This window comes from Halichoerus grypus, chromosome 7 (genome assembly GCF_964656455.1).
Source record: "Halichoerus grypus chromosome 7, mHalGry1.hap1.1, whole genome shotgun sequence".
NCBI classification, from domain to species: Eukaryota; Metazoa; Chordata; class Mammalia; order Carnivora; family Phocidae; genus Halichoerus; species Halichoerus grypus.
In genome coordinates this window covers 70,168,256-70,188,272 of record NC_135718.1, presented here as the reverse complement: position 1 = coordinate 70,188,272, position 20,017 = coordinate 70,168,256, and the positions used below count along the sequence as shown (strand labels likewise).

Genomic DNA, 20,017 nt, shown 5'->3' with positions numbered 1-20,017 from the left:
GTATTAGAGGCAGAAGTGGGTTGATACCATTGGCACAGACAGTTACCTGGGGACAGTCTCCTTTCTTACCTGGGTGACAGTCTGATCAGTCGCCCCTCACAAGTCTGGAGTGAGTCTGTCCCTCACTGGCTGGCTTGCAGAAGCAAGGGGCCCCATGGGTCGGCTGGCTTACTGAGGCTCTGAACGGAGGTGAGTTGTCATAACTGGAGAGATTTAAAACTGATTCTGATGGCCATTTGTTGCCATGGCTACAGACAATCTCTCTTCTTTAAGTTTGTAAGAGCCGATTTCATTCTTGTGCTTCAACGGAAGAGAGGCCTATAAGAATGCTCCCAGTGCTTGAAAGCAAGTGTCTCCCAATCCTGAGTTGTCATCATCTCTCCCCTCCCCATGTTTCTTGTACTTTTCCCTCTCTTTGTTATTGTGAGACCCCTCTTCCTTCCTGCAGCATGTCACATAGAAGCAATCACCCTGATTGGTGAGTTCCATGTCCCCTGCATTCCCCACCACACAGCCAATTCTGTAAACTAACTCTCTGTCCTTTGTAATGATCTAGTTGTGAAATTTTACCCTTTTGTGGTCCCTTCTAGCACACGGCGCGTGGATAATTCCAACACGAGACTGGTGGTCCAAATTGAAAAGGATCCAGGTAAGGAGATACCTTCCTTCTCTCTTTTTAAACTCCTTATTTCCTTATATAGATGGATTCCTTCAATCCAAACAGGGGAAATGAGTGCTCACTCTTTTTCGTCACTGTGGAGATGATGTATGTCTCGGTAATAAATATGCTGACTGGAAAAATAAAACTATACAAATAGACTGACCAAATATCCTGATTTGGTTTGGAAATGCTTTTTTCCATTACTTAGAATTGATGTGGTACCTGTTCAGTATAGAATGACTCTGTCAATGAAGACATTTTAGTTTGTGTGACAAAAGGCAAATACAGATTCTAAACCTTGCTTTTGTTCTTGTAGCAAAAAAATTCTTAGGAAAATCGTCAGTGTTGTGATGTCCTCAAAGGCAAATGATTCCCAGATCTAAGATCCAGAAGTCTTTTTTTTTTTTTTTTTTTTAAGATTTTATTTATTTGACAGAGAGAGACACAGCGAGAGAGGGAACACAAGCAGGGGGAGTGGGAGAGGGAGAAGCAGGCTTCCCGCTGAGCGGGGAGCCTGATGCGGGGCTCGATCCCAGGACCCTGAGATCATGACCTGAGCCGAAGGCAGACGCTTAACGACTGAGCCACCCAGGCGCCCCCCTAAGATCCAGAAGTCTTAAGAAACTTCGTTCAACATTAAGCTCTGGAAGGAGTTACCTTCTAGGAAATTATTTTACTTTTTGCTTTCTGTATTCTGTTTCATTTTTAACCATTCTACCTCTTTTTTCATCATATCAGAAGGCAAATTTTAACTCTTCTCTATTTTTATCCACTTCACTCTCTCCCCTGTGCCAAAAGTTTTGTCTAGGAAGAGTGGTATCATGTCATTATCTATATTTGAATTGCATATACATGATTAATTTGAACTCGTAATTTGATGTGGGAAAATACCTGGAGAGAGAGGTTTATTTTTTGTTGACCTAAAGTTCAACTCGTCAGTACAACTTGGCGGGGGTGATGCACAACTATGGGACTCTGTGACATTGCAGGGCCATTGACATTAGGCATATGGACAGTTTCACAAGTGCATCTTCCCTCCAGTTATTCATAATTGTTGTCTCATTTTAATCCAATTACATGGATCTGTGGTCAAGGTGTTCTTTCTACAAAGACTCCACTTCGGTGGCTGAAACTGTTTTTGTTTTATTTAAATATCAAACAGTTTGAACAATTAAGCAAAAATTAATTCTCTCATTCAGGCCTTCCCTTTAAAAGTGGTGGAGACTCAAAGTAATCTCTAATTAAGGTCTCGGGATGCATGCTGATTCATCATTGAAAATGAATTGAATGGCAGGTCAGGCAGGCTTCATCTGCACTGAAGACTCAGCATACTGATACTTCATTAGACTACATGACATGACTCAGCCCACAGAACAGTTTATTTCTCTCTGTTAATCATAATTAGGTTTATAAGTGCCCTAATTTCAATTTGGTCTTCAACTGTCATGAATGCCCAGCAAGGATATTTATAATTTGATGTATTATCTTAGAGATTTCTTACAGGTGGATCTGTGCTCTTCCTTATGTAGGAAGGGGCCAGCCTTCACCTTCCTGCACCCCCTATCATGCTCCCTTTCCCCAGGGTCCAGAGCAGAGGGAGCTCTGTTCAGATCTGCAATCCTCATCTGGACCTTCCCTGATGCTGCCTCCACTCCAACAGACAATCTAGAAGGGAGCCTTGAGTTTAGCTTTAGGCATTTCCTCTTTGGGGCGACTCTGCTTCTCTGACTTTCCAGAGCCAGAAGTTTACTCCCAAACATGAGAGGCTCCTAAAATAAGAGTACTGAATGTAAACATTTCTCCCAGACCCTCCTGGCACTTTCTCTACCCACAAGACCACGGAGCAGGAGGACGTCCAAATTTATCCAGTCTTCTCTTTAAAATCTTTCTGTCCTTCATCATGAGAGATCTGATAGAGGGAGTGGAAGGGAGATTAAAGGAAATACACCATAAGCCTCCAATCCCACCCACCCCCCGCAACCTTCCATCTCCTCTTCTGTACCCTTCCTTCACTCCTCTCTTGGTGTCATTATCCACCTAATTCGAATGGCTACAATTAAACAAGCAAACACGTAACTGCTGGTAATGCTGAGTCTTGACAAAGATGAAGAACAGCTAGAACTCTCAATCACTGCAGCTGGAGGGGCTACAAACATGGTACAGCCACTTTGGAGAACAGCATCCCCACTCCTAGGTATTTACTCAAGAGAAAACAAAACTACATTCACATAAACTTCAGCTCATGAATATTTTTGGTGGATTGCCTCCTAATCACTACAACTGGAAACAACCCAAATGTCCTCCAATGGATGAATGGATAAACAGGCTCTAGGACATGCATACCACAGAATACTACTCAACACTAAAATGGAACAGACTGCTGGGTACAGCAATATGGGTGAACCTCAAATGCATCTTTCTAACTGGCAGTTACATGACTATGCATTTATTAAGATTCATAAGATTACACACTAAAAAAGATAAATTTTACTCTACATAAATTATCCCTCCATAAATCTGAATTATATATATAATTTAAAAACAGTAAATGACATCTGTATGATGTATCTATGTGTATATAATATACAAAAACATGTATTTGTATATAATATATAATACTAGCAGTAATCATTTATATTGTGGCATATATATATGAATTGATGCTGTTTATTGTCTCTATTCCTCAATGACTTTGATTTCAAAAAGCTCCAGGAGTTACTTGACAGGTGTGTTCTTAAAAACAAAATTCTCTTAAAGAGGCTATAGGACCTATGGTGTTATCTATGATTCAACAGATATTTAGTTAGTCCCTTTTGCACATTAGGACTTCTGCCAGTGTTGGGACACAGAAATAAGCAAATTCAGACATAGATCTGTCTTCCTTCATGTCATGTCTTCTTCACTTTACTTTCTCCACTGCATTGGAAAAAATCAAATGTGAATCAAATAACTATATATACACAAAAACCGAAAGTCAGATTCCAACTGTGACAAGTGCTTCAGAGCTGAGGATCATGGTGCTGAGAGCCAGTAATAGGGGATTTGGCCCAGCAAAGTGGTCAGTGGAGGCTTCCCTGAAGTAGCCATTAAGATGAGGTCTGAAGAATAGTAAGTGTTCCAAAGCCATAGAGGAATGGAAGAGCAACCCAGGCAGAAAGATTTGTGTCTACAAAGGCCCAGGGTGGGAAGGGCACGTGAGTCCCTCCACTGGAAGAAGTTCTATGCTGGGCATAAGGGAGAAGGGAGGAGGATGTTTGTGTGAAGTGAGGATGGAGATTGAAATAGGGAGCAGATCCCACATGCCCCTTGTGTGTCCATATATCCTAGGTTTGCTCCTAACTTACGCCTATGACTGTCCCAGCTTTTACCTGGGAATGCTAAATTATATGGGATCCTATTATAGGTGATGCAAAGAAGACTTGTTTCTATCTTAAGAGCACTGAAAAACCACTAAGGGCTAGAAGGTGATGGGGTTGAGGGGTCCTAGATAGCACATTCAACTTCTCAATTTGAAAAGCTCATTCTGGCTGAATTGTAGGGAATAGATGAGGCGGTAGGTCCTAATGAAGATGCACTGGGGAGTCATAAGACTAGTGTGGCTGCCCACGTGAGAAATAATGCAGCTTGGAATAAGGTAGGGGTAATGCAAATGGGGAAGAAAGATGCAAAAAATATTGAAGAAAGTAAAATTGAGAGGCTGGCGTGTGAAGGAGTGGGAACAGAGATCCCTGGGTTATGGCTGTCTGGGTGGTGGTACCAATTGCTGAATTAGGCAACAGAAGGGGGCCCGACCTGGGCATGCTGAGATGTGGAGCATTTGAGACATACAAGAACAGATGTTAAGTGAACAAGTAGGTACACAGGTCTAGAGCTTAAGACAAGAGACCTTACCTGGAGGTATGAATTTGTAAGTCATCTGCATTAAGACAATAATTTAATCTATCTGTATAGAGGAGACTGCCCAGAAAGATGATAAAGGAAAAAAAATAAGAGGGTCTCACAAAGTCAACAAAAATGGGCAAAGTATCTAAAAAGCCTGATTTACCCTTGACCAAATGACAACTCACAGTTTCCTAGGTCTGCGTGTATAGGAGTAAGTACCCACTGATCTTATTTCTTGTTCTGTCTTTAGGGAATGATGACAACAATCTTAATTCCATCTTTTATGAGCACCTGACAAGGGCCCTGCAGGAGTCCCTGTGTGGAGACTTAGTTCTTGGTCGATGGGGTAACTACAGCTCTGGCGATTGCTTTATTTTGGCCTCTGACTACCTCAACGCTTTTGTTCACCTGATTGAAATTGGAAATGGTCTTGTCACCTTTCAGCTTCGAGGACTGGAATTTCGAGGTAAGAATCTCTTCATTGTGGAAGGTGTTGGAAGCCGGTTGCCTCAATTAATTATCGTGCAAAGCTTTCATGAGAAGATGCCATGAAAGAGCAAGAATTTAATGCTTGTCCTATAGATGGAGGATGAGGGAGCTGGTTACACCTGCCTTTATTTGTGTATTCTGATATAGACACATCCCAGTCATCTGAGGGAGTAACGAGGTGAAACGTGTCATCTGATGTAAACCTTTGGCGTGGCGAGTCAAAACTTCGGTTTTAATCTTTCTGGGAAAAGCTCAGAAGTGACAGGAGGTTGTGGAGCATGCGTGGGCTCTATGTGGGGTCAGCCAGGCCTGAAACAGAACCTACTTCTGTGGGTTTCAGGTGTTGTGGTCTGTAGTGGGCCATCGTTCCGTGTCTAGCTTTTTCTCTTCAACTGTACGATGAGAAAAGAATGGCGGCCTCATAAAGTTGTGTGACTTAAATGAGGTCATGTATATGCGGGCACGAGGTGGATGCTTATTGCTTTGCGGTTATTGAGTTGACCTGAATCTTGAAAGCATGACCCTAGTTTTCCCATTAATACGCTGTTGGAGCTGAGTGGTGGAGCGCGCAGGGATTAGCATAATAGATGTGCTCATGGGCCTTTGTCCTGTGTTCTTTGGTTATTCCCTCATTCAGTACATGTTTTTCTAACACTTCCTCTGTGTCTGGCCGAGTTCTAATGCTGGAGGTGCTGTGGGCACGTGACCTGAAAGACTCTTACCCTTGTGGTGTTGACCTTCAGTGGGAGATGTGGAAAACAAACAAGTCAACAAATGAGCAAACTAATAACAATGGTGGAAAGTGCTATGAAGGAAGCAAATCCAGTCTGTGACCATGATCATTGCAGAGGGCGGGGCTGAGATGCTGCTACATTAGATGGGGCGGCCAGGGAAGGTGAACAGGAAGAAGGATGTTGTGGGCTAGGAGCTTCTGAGTGCTACGTGGATGAGCGGGGAACCCTGATGTGACCAGAGCTATCTAGCAGGCCGGCAGCAGCGTGGCACAGGATGGGGTGGGAGCCCAGGCATGTGGGGCCTCCCGGCCAGGGCGAGAGGCTGCATTTATTCTGTGCATAATGGGGAGCCATTAGGAGTGTCTCGTAGTCACCCAAACAGGAGAGGAGGGGAGACAGAGAAGTACAGGGAGATTTAGAGATGGGAAGGGCTGGGCTCAGCGTTGGGGAGTGCGGGAAAGAGGAGGCTCAGCATGCTCCCCAGTTTCCAGGTTGAGCACCTGGGTGGACAGAGGTGCCTTTCCTGAGACTGGGAAGCCTGGAGGAAGAATGGCACTTTTGGGTTTGAGAGTGTCATCAAGGGCTCCATGTTGGATATTTACTTTTTAAATGCCCTTGATTCATCTAAGTGGATCTGTCATGTAATTGGACTTAAGAGCCTTATAGTCATTCAGAAGATATTTATCAAGCACTGGGCTAGGTGCTGTGAATACAAAAGTGCAGGGCCCCACCTTAAGGAGCTTGGAGCCTTGCCGACAAGAGGCACATACTGAGCAATAAGCATCATGGCAGTGCCAAGCATGGGGCCCCACAGGGACCAGAGAAGAGGCACTGGGATCAGACTGGACTGTGGGTCAGCTTGGCAGGGGAGAGGCTGCAGTTGGAGGGGAGAGGAGAGCACATGATGATAAAGAGGTGCAAAGTAGCCAGATGTGGTTTCCAGGTGGTTTGGGAGAAAGGGGTCCCAGACAATGCTGGAAAGATGATTAGGAGCCGGGTCATCACCATCCAGGACCTCACAGTGACAAAAACACACCTTTTAGCCAAGAACAAATTGCCATTATTTTATATTTTTAACACAATTACCTAACTCTTTAACCAAGCCTTTTGGTGCTAAGCATTAGTTTTGTGAATATCTGTTACTTGTATTAGCATTCCTAAATAAGTTTGTACAAAAGAGATTTTTTTTTTTTAGATTGGTGGGTTCTGTGGTTTAAGCATGTATTCTGTGCATCCTTACAAATTTTAGGAATTGAATTCAGGGAACTTATTTTGGAAAAGGTTATTGGGCCAAGGAAGTAGTGATCCAATTCTGCAGAATAAATGGAGAAGCCGTGTTTTCCCTGAAATTGTGCACAAATGCTAGAAAATGCTGCAGGAGGTAGTACAATAACGCAACAGACTTGTCTATTTTGAGAGCTTTTAGGTTTTCCTGGAATTCAAAGGAAGAACTTTTAAAGTGAGCCTGGTTGAACCTGAGTTAGAGCTTCTATCACAAGTGCTATATGACTTACAGCTCCTTTGGCAAACTGATGCTTGAGTTTAAAGGCTTCCAAGTTAACTGGACGTTAGAAGTGTGCAGTACTTTGCCTGTGAGCCCCGCATATCACAAACAGGCGTTCTTCTTGACCCACCACCCTGAGTGTTTGGGCTTCGCCCCATACCATTTTGGAGGGCGTAACCAGCCGTCACAAAACGTAATGGTTTAAGACAACAAGGATGTCTTCTTTTACACTGTTGTGTGGGTGGCTGGTGGTTCTTCTGCTGTGCTCACCCTGGGTTCCTCAGGTAGCTGCCTTCAGCTGGAAGATGAACCAGGCTGGAAGGTCCGAGGTGCTTCAGCTGGAGCTGGCTACTCTGGCCCCGTGGCTGTCCTCCGGGTGCTGCTCAGTGTCTAGGGGGCTGGACTAGGTGTGGTCTGGGTGGTCTCGATGTTCCAAAGGGGGAACATGGCCACTGAAAGGCCCTTATGGCCCAGTCTCTGGGGCAGGCACCATGTCACTCCCACCATGCCCTATTGGCAAAAGCCATCCCCAAGGACAGCTCCAATTCGTGTGGTAGAAAATGACCCTGTCACACAGCAGGAGTCACTGGGGGCCAGTCTTGGAACAACACACCAGACTCCCGAAGCTGCCTCAGGAGAACCCGGAAGGAGGCTCAGAGCTGACATGCGTGTGCTCGGGCCTGAGACAGAGGCAGTTGTGTTCGGGGAGACTGCCCAGGAGGGTCTCCCCTAGGTGATTTTTCTCCCTCCTGCCAACCACAGGAGAAATGTAACCTGCCTATAAGAATGGCCTAAGCCTAGTAATGATGTCTTGGGAACAAAATGCCAGTTAACCTGCCCCGATAGTGCTCACTCCTGTGCCATATATTTTCTTTGACCTAGTTCTGCTGTAGATTGGAACACGGCGCTATTAAGAGAGCAGGACAAAAATCTAAGTTACATTTTAGTTGCAGGAGGGATCCAGTTGACCTAAAATGACTCTTCCTTTTTATATCTTTTTGCAATATATATTACAGTATTCCCAGGGAAGATCTTGTTTTCTTTCTCCTCCTTGAGTATTTTTCTAAGATACCCCTTCAGTGGTTCACTTTTTTCTTCAATTCCCTATTTTCCCAAATAGCAGGCTTTATTTTGGTCAATTTTGACCTACTTCAGTAGGACCTAGGGCAGTCAAAACCCAGCTGTGCTGGTTCTCCTCTCTGAAGCACACTGAGCTGTCAGTGGAAATGTGAGCTGCTCATGGCACAGACTGAGTCTAGGAAATGAATAACACACCCTGGAGGAAGAGGAAGACAACCTCCCATGGCCAGGGAGCAAGAAGTCCACCTGTCCATTTCTCACTGCAACAGATGCAGTTGTATCAATAGGAGTTTTTAATTGCAAGCAACAGAAATCAACTATAGGGAACTTAACCAGGAGAAGGGTTTATTGGAAGATACTGCACGGGACACAGACTTTCTGAGAAGGCTGGAAAAGCAGGCTTGGTGGCTGTAAGTCAAGTGCCATGTCTAAAATCACACCACAGCACTGATCTCATGAAGCAGTCACATCCTGGGGACCTGGGCACTACCCTCACTTTATTGACACTATGATCCTGGATCCTGGATGCTGCCCCTGCCACTGCTACCCCCTGAATCTGGATGAAGAGCCCTGCCACCACCTCCCTTACAGAATACGTCCCATGCATCTGCTTCTTTGTGTCACCAGTGCATTAGTCAAAGTCTGGGGTGCAGCTCATGGATGAAGCAGAGACCACATGCATATGCTCTAGATGCAAGGGCAGCTTGGAAAGAGGGTGTCTAAGTTCTTAGTTCCCAGAGCGGAAGATTACCACTGCCTCTTGCCAGGACTCATCATATGAGTACGTTGGTTGAAGTCATGCTAGCTGCTGTCATAGTTAAGTCCCAGATCTCTGTGACTGACACAACAGATGTTTCTTTTTGAACTCACATAGAATCCGATCATTGAGAGGAGGTGGTGGGGGTAGGGGATGGTTCCCTTCCACACCATCAAGGATCCTGGCTAATAGAAGCTCTGCCTAGTCCCTAGCACATTGCTTTTGAGGTCACTCTGAGCTTCAACATGAAGCTGGCAGGGAGTGGAGGATTGCCTGAAAGATTGTTTTGGGACAGGCCTAAACCTGGAATACATCATCTGTTCTTATATTCTATTGTTTAGAAGTGACATAACTGTAAGAGAAGCTAGGAGATGTTATCTAGCTGAGTACCCAGGAGAAAAAGTAAAAGTAAAAAGTTGGTGAGCAGTTAGCTAGTCTGGCATACTGGGTAATTTTCCAAACATACAATAGAGATTTAGATCCTGGATAGCCCAAAAAAATAATTAAGGTTCATGACATACCCTTTTTCTGTTGGCTGGTACTGTAGGGAATGATTGAAACCAGTTCAAACTAAGAATACATATAAGGAAGCCACATTTTTCTGTCCTGCTCCTTTTGGCTCATGTATCCTAGAATAGAAATAAATTCTTTACTTTTTAATGTAAGGAAACGGGATTGTGGTGCCCTTGCTGCTCTTGGGTTTATGAGTATTACTTGCATCTACCTAACCAAGGAGGCTTTCAGGAAACCATTCAAGACTTGACAGATTAATCATTGGTTTTGAATCTAAGTCAAGGTAATAGATAATGCACTTTAGAAGGCCAGCAGTGTGAGGGGCACCAAGTTCAAGGTTTTTCAAAAGAAATGGAATCTATTGGATTTTAAGTCCCATTTAACCATCACTGTAGGTGGATACAGAAAAATGGAAAAGCAAGAGTTGATTATCAGTTCAATCCATTTCTGTTCTCCTTTAGTCTTCCAGGTGACCCAGGCTGATGGGTTCGCCCATTTCTGTTAGAAGGGGAGACAAATGAATGAGGAGTCACAGTGCTGTAAGCAAGAGAAACAAGGCTACTTGAAAATACTGTCTGAAGAGGGGAAGAACCAAGAGTAGGAGCTAAAAGTAAGAGGCAGTGGAAGGAGTCTCTTATGACATGAATGTGAACTCCGAGCTAGGGACAGAGCGCTGGCCTGTGAAGATGACACCTACCCTCAGAATGGCCACAATCCCATTGCTTCCTCCCGCTTAAAAAATGGGAAAGTGAGGAGCCAGGAGATGAATACATTCTGCAGGCTCACGGCTAGTTAGTGCTGGAACTAGGCAAACACACATGACTGTGTAGCTCTTAACCAGAACATCTCTTTCTACCTGAAAATTTTACCTTCTTCTTTTGGATATTTGTTTGGATTTGTACTGTAATGCTTATTTAGTTTACAGAACACCAAGTAACTGGGGTAAAATGCCTTTGGTCACTGGCACATCCTTTCAAAAGTTCCACATTATTTTTCTAGTTGCCAAAAAAAAAAAAAGCAACCAAAAGATATTTAAGATAACAAGATACTTAACAGAGCATCACAGGTTACTTGGCCTCTCAGATTCCATAATTGGAACTTTGGTGTGATTTCTACGTTCTTAGTGTCTTTCCAGCTCTGACGGTCCATCAAGTCAGGAGGTATAAAATACTTCCACCATATGATGCACTTGGGGGAAGTTGAACCTGTTCTCTCTGCTGGAGTCCAAGTATAGTTCTCCCCCAGGGAGTAGGTCCTATTGGTGGCTATCCCAGTCTTGAGATCACGGCTGCAGACTTCCTGCTAATACAGTGCCACACAGAGAAGGTCGGCACCCCTGAGCATTAGTGCACCAGCTGGTGATAGGACTGGGCAGTGAAGCAGAGTAGAGGGATTTCAGGCAAAGGGAAAAGGAGGGCTTGCTATGATGGCAAGTGATAGAATCCCAAGGGCTGGGAGGATGGAATCCATAGTAGCTCGTCGAGAGGAGGGAAACATATGGCCCAGAGGCAGGTAAAAGATGGGCGTGAGATGGAAGAATGGATGGAGTAGGGGGAGTACAGTTGGCCAGTATGAAGAGCCCCCGTGGGGTCAGGGATTGTGATGTTAAAGGAAGATGTGTTACGGTTGCTCGTGTTTTCCCCTAAGCCACCGGCAGCTTCATGGGCAGAGCTGGGCTTAATCAGGATTGAGACCAAGTCGACTGAGTGCCATAACGTAAACCAAGCACAAGGGAACTGACAGCGTGTGTAAGGGTCTGATGATGATGGCAATGGCTGGCCACGGAATGCCAGCTGAGAGAGAGGAGGAGTGAGGGTATGAGAGAGGTGGGAACTAGGACCTGGTGAAGGGCTTTCTGGATCCAGGAAAGGTGTCAGGGTTGTTGAAGTTGCAGCGTCAGAGGAAACGAGCTGGAAAGGCAGGAGGTGGTTGCGGGAGAGCAAGAGATTTGAAACTAACACTCACAGGGGGAGACAGTCTTTGGTAATCACAGCCTAGGGTCATGGCCATGGAAATGAGTGGCTGAGGTTGAGTGGAAGATGGGATCATTAGAGGAGTGGGAGTCAGGGGCCAGGATGCTGGAAGGAGCATCTCTGTGGATCCTGAAATCTCAAGAGGGATGGCCAGAGGTATGCTGAGGAGTGCGAGTGACCCTGGGCCAGAATCTCCATGGACTTGGAGTGACCTAGAGGGCCCTGGAAGGAGGCAATGAGGGAGAATGGTGCGGGGTAGACAGAGAGAATGGTCTGACAGCATCCCTGAGAAGCAAGGGATGAGCCCCACTTGGGAGAGCTGCAGAGGGGACAGGGAGAGCCAGCTTTCCAATAGGCACCAAAGAGAAGAGGAGAACATACAGAAAAGTTGAGGAATAGATCATGAGTTCCCGAGCGCACAGTGAAAGGATCTCCAGAGTTTGTGGCCTGGGTGGAAGTCGGGTGGTAGTTAAGATCAGGTCAGAAAACGTGATTTGTCCAATGCTATGGCAATTAGGCTATAGGGGGTACTGGGCTCCCCATGGCAGATGACATGAACTGCCATAAAGCAACGTTCTCTCAAGGGTGATGAAGCGGATCCTATCATCTAAGGCCGGGTCACATGCAGGGAAGTTTTGGGGCTACTGAGATGGAATTTAGTTATGCGTGCAGATTTCATTAGCCTCATTAATACAGGACTGCTACATTTTTATCACAGCAAGATTAGTTTTCCAGAAATTTTCTAAGGGGAGGTCTTAGGAAATATTAGTGTCATTTGATAAAGTGGGGTTTTGGAAACCCATATCAGAAATGCATGATGTTGGGGCGCCTGGGTGGCTCAGTCGTTGAGCGTCTGCCTTCAGCTCAGGTCATGATCCCAGGGTCCCGGGACCGAGTCCCGCATCAGGCTCCCTGCTCCGCGGGAAGCCTGCTTCTCCCTCTCCCACTCCCCCTGCTTGTGTTCCCTCTCTCGCTGTGTCTCTCTCTGTCAAACAAATAAATAAAATCTTTTAAAAAAAAATGCATGCTGTTATGTGGACATTTACCTTTTCTATTAGTTGTCTAACTGTAGGGTTTTCTGTCAATTTATTCTTTTCTCAGCATTTCTTTAGGATGAATGATCCTGAATTTGTATATAATTTAGGTTTCATATATGCATTCCCATGGGACCAAATACTTCCAGTGTTTGCTCATACAGTAGTTCAAACAAGAAACCACACCAATATAGATTACTTTGTCCTCTTATTTAGAACAAAGTCGTGATGAAAATTACGTTTGTTTTTAAGTCCTTGTATATCTAGATCATGGAGATCAGGATGTGACCATGATATCGGACACGTGGCCACATACAGTGTCTGGGTCAATAAATGTTTCTTGATAATAAAATCATAAGTCATAATTTAAAAACCAAATCTTATTTTCAGTATTCTTTTTTTTTAAAGATTTTATTTATTTATTTGACAGAGAGAGACACAGCGAGAGAGGGAACACAAGCAGGGGGAGCTGGAGAGGAAGAGGCAGGCTTCCCGCTGAGCAGGGAGCCCGATGTGGGGCTCGATCCCAGGACCCTGGGATCATGACCTGAGCCGAAGGCAGACGCTTAACGACTAAACCACCCAGGCACCCCTATTTTCAGTATTCTTGCAAAGTTTATAGATGTAGTTCTTTATTCATGCAGGCTGTGAAATATTGATTCAACCCAGTGCTGTTAGACTGTGAGGCTCTCAAAGGCTGAGACTCCTTGTCTTATTCATGTCCCTCCTCCAGTGTGCTGACTGGCTCATGCAGGATGCCCAGTAAATACTGGTTGAGGGAGAAATTAGAAGCCGTCCAAGGTTTCCTGAGCATCAGTTCTTTGCCAGGTACCATACTAAGCACTTTAATTATAGTCCTCATAATATTCTAGGATATTCCTTATAATAACTCTATAAAGTGAGCAGGTGTTATTATCCCTACTTGAGACATAAAAAAATTGGGGGAATGAGGTTCAGTAAGTTGCTCCAGGCTTCACAGTCCACAGCGGTGGAGGAGGGGTAAGCACATGGATGTGGATGTCCCCGAGGTCCATGACGTTTACAGTACACCACACTGCCTTGGAGGGGACAGAGGGAGGGATGGAGGGAGGAGGGAAGGGAGAGAGGGAGGCAGGGAGGGAGGAAAGAGAAGGAAAAGAATAAGTAACCATTTTTTTAAAATCTCTCTGGTTGTTGAAACTTAGAAGTTTTACCTGAAAATGCTCTTAAATCTTAAGATGGTATCACCACCGTTAGCAGCTCAGTTTCTTGAATGATCAACTGCCTTAGCAACTGTGAAACCTGGAAGGCTCTTGCAGAATGAACGTGGGAAGCTCAGGCACGGTTGTCAGGATGAGCCACACATTACCAGCAGATCTGGAAAACATCAAAAAATGGGATTTATGTGCCTGTTTGTGTGAAACGTTCTCGGCCATCTCATAGTTTGGCTAACACCCCATGATCACCGGCCTGTGGGGACATTTTTAAAATATCTGTGTCACTAATCTTATCTAAAGTTAATCCAACCCAAACCTTTCTCCTAACTGGCAAATCCATGGAAAGCCATAGCTGTCCCACTAATCTTGAAACTATCTAGAATTCTTTCTTCTCTATGACAACATTCAAGTCATTAGTGAGTCCTGAGTTCCTGTGTCTACATGGCTCGAGTAATTGGTTAAATCCCTTGGGTCCAAACTTTACCCATAAAATAATAGGTTCTCCATTCAGAATTGCTAAACACCATATTCTTCTTCATTTCAAATTGTGTGACACGTTAGTGAGAGAGACAAAACCATACTTGTCTAGATAGCCAGTCTGGGAAGGAAAGGGGCTTTCCTGTTGGACATTCACAGAGTCTGCATATTTTAACAACACTCAAAAATAAGTTTGTTGGAGAAAAGTAAAATAAGACAACTTGGAATTAAATATGAATGAGAAAGTACCTGACTCTTCTGTGTAAAGTTGAGTGCGTTGGTTTTCTCATCTGTGAGTGGGGCAGGAGGGGGAGAAAAACCATAGTATGCACAGAGGTAATTATTATATATTTCAATGTTTCTTATATCTATGCTTCAAACCTGCCCAATATAAGTTACCATGTACACGAAGTGACTTGGTTCATTTCATGTTCTCCTGGGGGCTGGTAGAAAAAAGTAAATTCAGAGAACTTTTGCTTATAATTTGTGAAGCCTTATTAGACAGTGTATGATGAGGGGAAAATACTGATTTTAAATTCAAAAGACCAGACCCTTCTACCGGAGGAGTTGCTTTTGAGACTCAGTGTCCTCATTTATAAAAGGAGAAATTACACCTGCATAAGCAGGTTAATGTGTGCGAGAAATGAGATGCTATCTGAGACATCACTTTTCAAGTTGATTAATAATACATAAATAGATGAGGTTTTGAAATAAAAATTCTCCAAGAAAAAACAATGCTATTTCACTGACAGGTATTCCACCACATTTAAAATCCAGCTTGCCAAACAGGGCATAAGAGAATTTTTATTCATATGGGTATGTCTTAAAGCAAATTGAGTCTCCTTGGAATATAAAATGGTTACAGTAAAAGTCTCTGCTGTGCCCACAAAATCAAATGTGTATAAATTATTCTAACATATTTTTTCCCCTACTGTGCACTGGGCCAATACACTTCTCCTAGATTCTCCCCGTGATACTTGAAAGGTGCACAAGTCCAATGCTGCCGAAGGTCTGGAACTTGGGACTAGGGGAGAAATTATCCAGTAAAATAATAAAGAACTAAACTCATTCAGTGTCACAATAGACCAATCCTACTCCTTGACTTCTGCTCTGTGACCTTGGTCGCATCCCATATTCTTGGCAATCTTTTTCTCCATCTTCAAGTTTGGATTAATTCCAAGGGGGTGATTATCAAATGGATGTTTAGCCAGCAGGAAACTGGATGTATAATAGGACAGCTTTACATATAAACATATTCTAGTTAGAATAATTATTTCTGCCCAGAAATTAAATCTGAAGTCTAGTAGATATAGAAGCCTCCTCCTGGGGCGAGTAGCTGGGGATAGATGACCTGCATCTACCTTTGAGCTCCTGTTCCAGGATTCTGTCCCAGAGAAGTAGTGCGGGGTGAGGAGGGACAGAGAAAGGCAGCTCTGTGACTTTAAAACTATAGAAGAGGTTTGCGGGGCGGGGGGCGAATCACACTGTGACTTTCCTGAAAATGGCCATAATTCAAAAACCTTAAAAAGTCTTCTCGGATATTATTTCATCTGGTCACATAATAGCCCCTTGATATAACTAGCTGGCAAGAGACAATGCTGGTTTAGATTTCCCCCGTTAGCATGTCTGTCGTTATATGTCTGGCACCATATGAGAAGCTCATTGAGCTGGGTATTTCTCCAACGAGAGCTGGCTGGGGCCGAGCTCTATCTCACACATCCACCGTGTTTCCAACATGTAACACACATGTGTGAGGTCCAAACTTTCATGGAAGTGAACTGCTCTGAGCTTAGCTTTGACCATATCTGGTGACCTCCTCCTTTTGTGGCCCTGGGCAATTCAGGAACGATCTTAACTGTGATCTCAAAAGGGAATACAATTTATAAAATCCACACACATCCCGAAGTGTGTGTCTCTAAGTCCCACCTGCAGCTTGAAAAGCATGGGCTAAATCAGATCTTTGCCTAATTACAGTCCACTCCATGGCCAGGGACTGATTCTCTCCTGTCCGTCCCCTCTTCGTGACCTCGTTGCTCAGCCCAGTATCTGGCACGCTGGGCCCATAAAGGCAGTGACCATATGGAAACTCAGCTCAGATTAATGTCCAGTGAAGTCATTTTAACACGTTATTCCTGGAGAACACTAAACATAGCAATGATGATACGTGGGGTTTTCTGTGGAACCCAGTTAGATTCTTTGGGACACCTGAGCAGTGTTTCTCAAAGTACGCATGTCAGATGAGGAAAATTGGAGGGTCGAGAGGCCTGATCTTTACAATATGTCGTGCATTTAGGCTTCATCGTGCGTGTTCTCGCTGGAAGGTTGTAAAGCCAGCTGACATTTTCTTTCAGTGAAGCCTTCCCGCTACAGGGGACCATTTTTAATGTGTCCCTTTGAAGTCCCCATCACATAATGGCCCAGCATCTCCTTCATGTGTTCTGACCTCTTGGTAAACAGCCCTAGTTCCAGTCCCCATCATTTCGCACCTGCAGTGGGACTGTGGGTAGCTGACTTCCCCTCACCGGCCTCTTCTTTGCTCCCCCAAAGCTGCAGGAGAATATTTCTTAACTGCAACTTTACTCCTGTTTCCTTGAGACTCAAAAATCCCTACGACCTGCCTGTTACCTACAAAATCATGTTCAAGTGCCTCGGTAGGGGTCAAGTTTCCACTCCAGCGGGCCCACCCTGAGTCCTCTCTCCTCTGGCCCAGGCTTCCCAGCCTGGATGGCATCTCCCCCACAGGGCTGTTTGGAATGGAACGGGGGACACTTTGGGTTGAGTTTTGGTTACCGGACCTTCTGTTCAGGCAACTGTTCTCTTTGGCTTCCCGTCTTTCCCAAGAAACATCAGCTCTACCTCTGGCCTGGCTGACCATGAGAGCAGGATGGTGCCTGCATTCACCAGCCACACAGAATATCTACATTCCTGGGCTTGTCAGGGAGAACACATTAAAATTTATTGCCGCTCAGTACACAATAATTGTCAGAACTGGGTGGAGAGAAAATGATCCATAGCAAGGATTTCCTCAAAGGGACGAAATTCTCCTGTCCTCAGGAGTCTCTAAAATCTGCCCTTGGGAGACACGAGAACCACATACTTAAAGCTAAATTGTTTTGGCCACCCATAGAGATGCTTTTTCTTTATTGCACTTTGGCTGTATTAGAACAGCTCACTGAGGCTTGTGTTTGTACTTTCTGGGCAATGCTGTTAAGGATGGTGTTCACCGTATTGCACAATATTTTTTTTATTAGGGTCTTGGGAATATTATCTTTCTGGTATCTTTGCCAGAAATAGCTATGACCCTTGCAAGGAATTATTCTGTTGTTGTCTTAAGGACACAAGAAACTATTCAAGTTTTCTTTGTACATTGGCTGCTAGAAAGCCCCAGTGCAATCTGTGGTCCACCTTTAGTAAACAGACAGGGTATCACAGAATGCAGTTAGGGTCTCTTGACATTATTCTGGCTTCATCATATTTTTTCTTATCCCCGTTTTTACCTAAATTTTATCATTTGCCGTTGTACTGTGCATGCCTTTTTAAATTGACTTCATTCCTTTTGGGAAATAAGTGTGAATAAATAAGCCAAGCCTGGCCTGTCGCTGGTAGATACGGCAAACTGCACTTAAAGGGGAGCAGTGCTTGCTGTTTGGGGAACTGACGAAGAGAGGAAGAAAGGGTCAGAGGTCAGGAGGGCTGCCAGGTATGCCAGGAATGGCTGCCCCACATGGTGGCCACACTCAGGAAATGGATACGTATCCTGTGTGGCAAGACATCTGGGATCTACTAGGTACATTTTCAGTTCCAAACATTAATTCCTTCTGCTTTAATTAGGCATTCTCGTCTATCAGAGCTAAGACCCTAAGACATTCTCAAAATAATTCAAAAATTATTTACTGAATGCCTTCTTATGTCCCGCTGACAGACCATGAGAACACCACAACACAAAAGATGCCAAGAGTCGGTTTCAATGGAAACACCAGACCGAAACAGCTAGCCCGCTCGTCATTCATTGACACCAATGGTGTGAGAGGTCACAGTGTGGGAACAGTTGGCCTCCAGTGTTCCCTTTGGAGGGAATGTGCTCTAAACCCTGTGAGCCTCTCCGAGAAGACTATGGTCTTGACTTGCATTTGAGCAACAAATTAGTGCATGTCCAGAAATGACTGAGTTTCTTATTTTCATCTTCTTTTACAATGTGATCCTGACCCTGCATCTTTTGTTCCTAAGAGAAGGTCTCAGCACCTACCTTAACTGTTTATTAAAAGCCTGCAGCAGTTATGATGTCTCTGTTGAGTGGCGGTCCTTCATGGCGCACTGTGTCCTCACCTGTCCTTTCGTCAATGTCGTTCCTCATGGTGTGTGGTTTTACTTATCTCATTCATGTGGTGGAAATCTAAACTTTGCATTGTATGGTGCACATGCGCACGCGCACACGCGCGCAGGCACACACACACACACCTTCCAGTTTGTTTGATGTAAGAGGGAAAAAAACCAACCCTGACATTCAGCCCCACATGATAAATGCCTGGATGGAGAAGTATGGAGAGAGAAATTGGAAAGAAATGTGGATTTTTGAGACATGTCATTTAACCAGATTTGTTAATCTATTTGAGGTGAAAATCCTCCTCTCTGCTTCTTCCTTATGTAGCCTAAGAACTGCCTCACTTCTTCATTGAAAGAGAGTTTCTTGCTGAATTATATTATTTACTGGCAGAACACCAGTGTGGTTAGTGTGCCATTTGGTGGATGGAACATCTCCCACGCCCAGAGTCTACTGCCTGCCGTCCTAGGGTCCCAGTGGGCAGATCGGTTAGGACACTGGGGTCATTGCTCACTCTGGAAGCCCCAGAGCATGCAATCTGAATTACTCACTGCTTATAGTTCATGTATGTATTTATATACATCTCTATGGTTTTATATTGCAGAATGAGCTAAGAGACCCTTGAAATGTTTAAAAAGACTGCTTTCACCTAAGACAAAGCAGTGAAGTTTTGGGGAAAGACAAATGGAATCACAAGATCTGGGATCAGCCCTTCACCGTTATACTTTATGTTACACAACCCCTTCCTGGTCGACTCCTATTTCATTGCCTGTTATCCTAACAGTTCTGTGTGTACATTATTATTTGAAGATTGTAGTTTTCCATCTCTGACCCATTCATTTGTACTATAAGAGAAGCTTAGTACCAACATTGACTTTATCTGCCACGTGCATAATGTAATCTGCTGTGCATTTTCTCAATAGGTATCTGTTGCCTGTGCATGCAGTGATCTGGATTAACATCTTTCTTTTATTTATTCATTCAGGCATTCATTCAGGCATCCCACCAACCACTTTGTTAGCACCCACTATGTACCAGGCACTGTGAATAATGATATGGGATCTTGGAAAAAGTGAATGGTATGGAAATGAATGTAGGGACAGTTTTCATGTTTGAATTAAGTCTCTAAAGACATGTAGAATGATTCAGAGAGTCACCCTTTCAGCCATGACTGAGTAACCAGTACTGGACTATCCTTCCTGCCATAAACAATTATAAAACTGGGAAAAATATATTCATCAACAGCTTTCAGGTATTGAACAGACAGTGCAAGGCTCTGATTATTGAGAGAAAGGAGACACGCAAAGTAAGCTCCATAATAATTACCCTTGTTCTCTTCCTGGAAGCCCTTTCCTATCTGTAATAGGGGGAGGCAGCATCCAAACAGAATACAGTT

At 44.2% G+C, this 20,017-nt stretch overlaps 1 protein-coding gene across 1 annotated transcript in view; it reads left to right on the top strand.

Annotated features, from left to right (window-relative positions):
- PCNX2 (pecanex 2) overlaps nucleotides 1-20,017 on the top strand; it is a 304,655-nt gene that overhangs the window by 245,759 nt on the left and 38,879 nt on the right. The window contains exons 24-25 of the mRNA XM_036102955.2: nucleotides 591-649; nucleotides 4,794-5,009. Of these exons, the coding sequence (XP_035958848.2) occupies nucleotides 591-649; nucleotides 4,794-5,009 (275 nt within the window). The remainder of the gene's footprint in view (nucleotides 1-590; nucleotides 650-4,793; nucleotides 5,010-20,017) is intronic.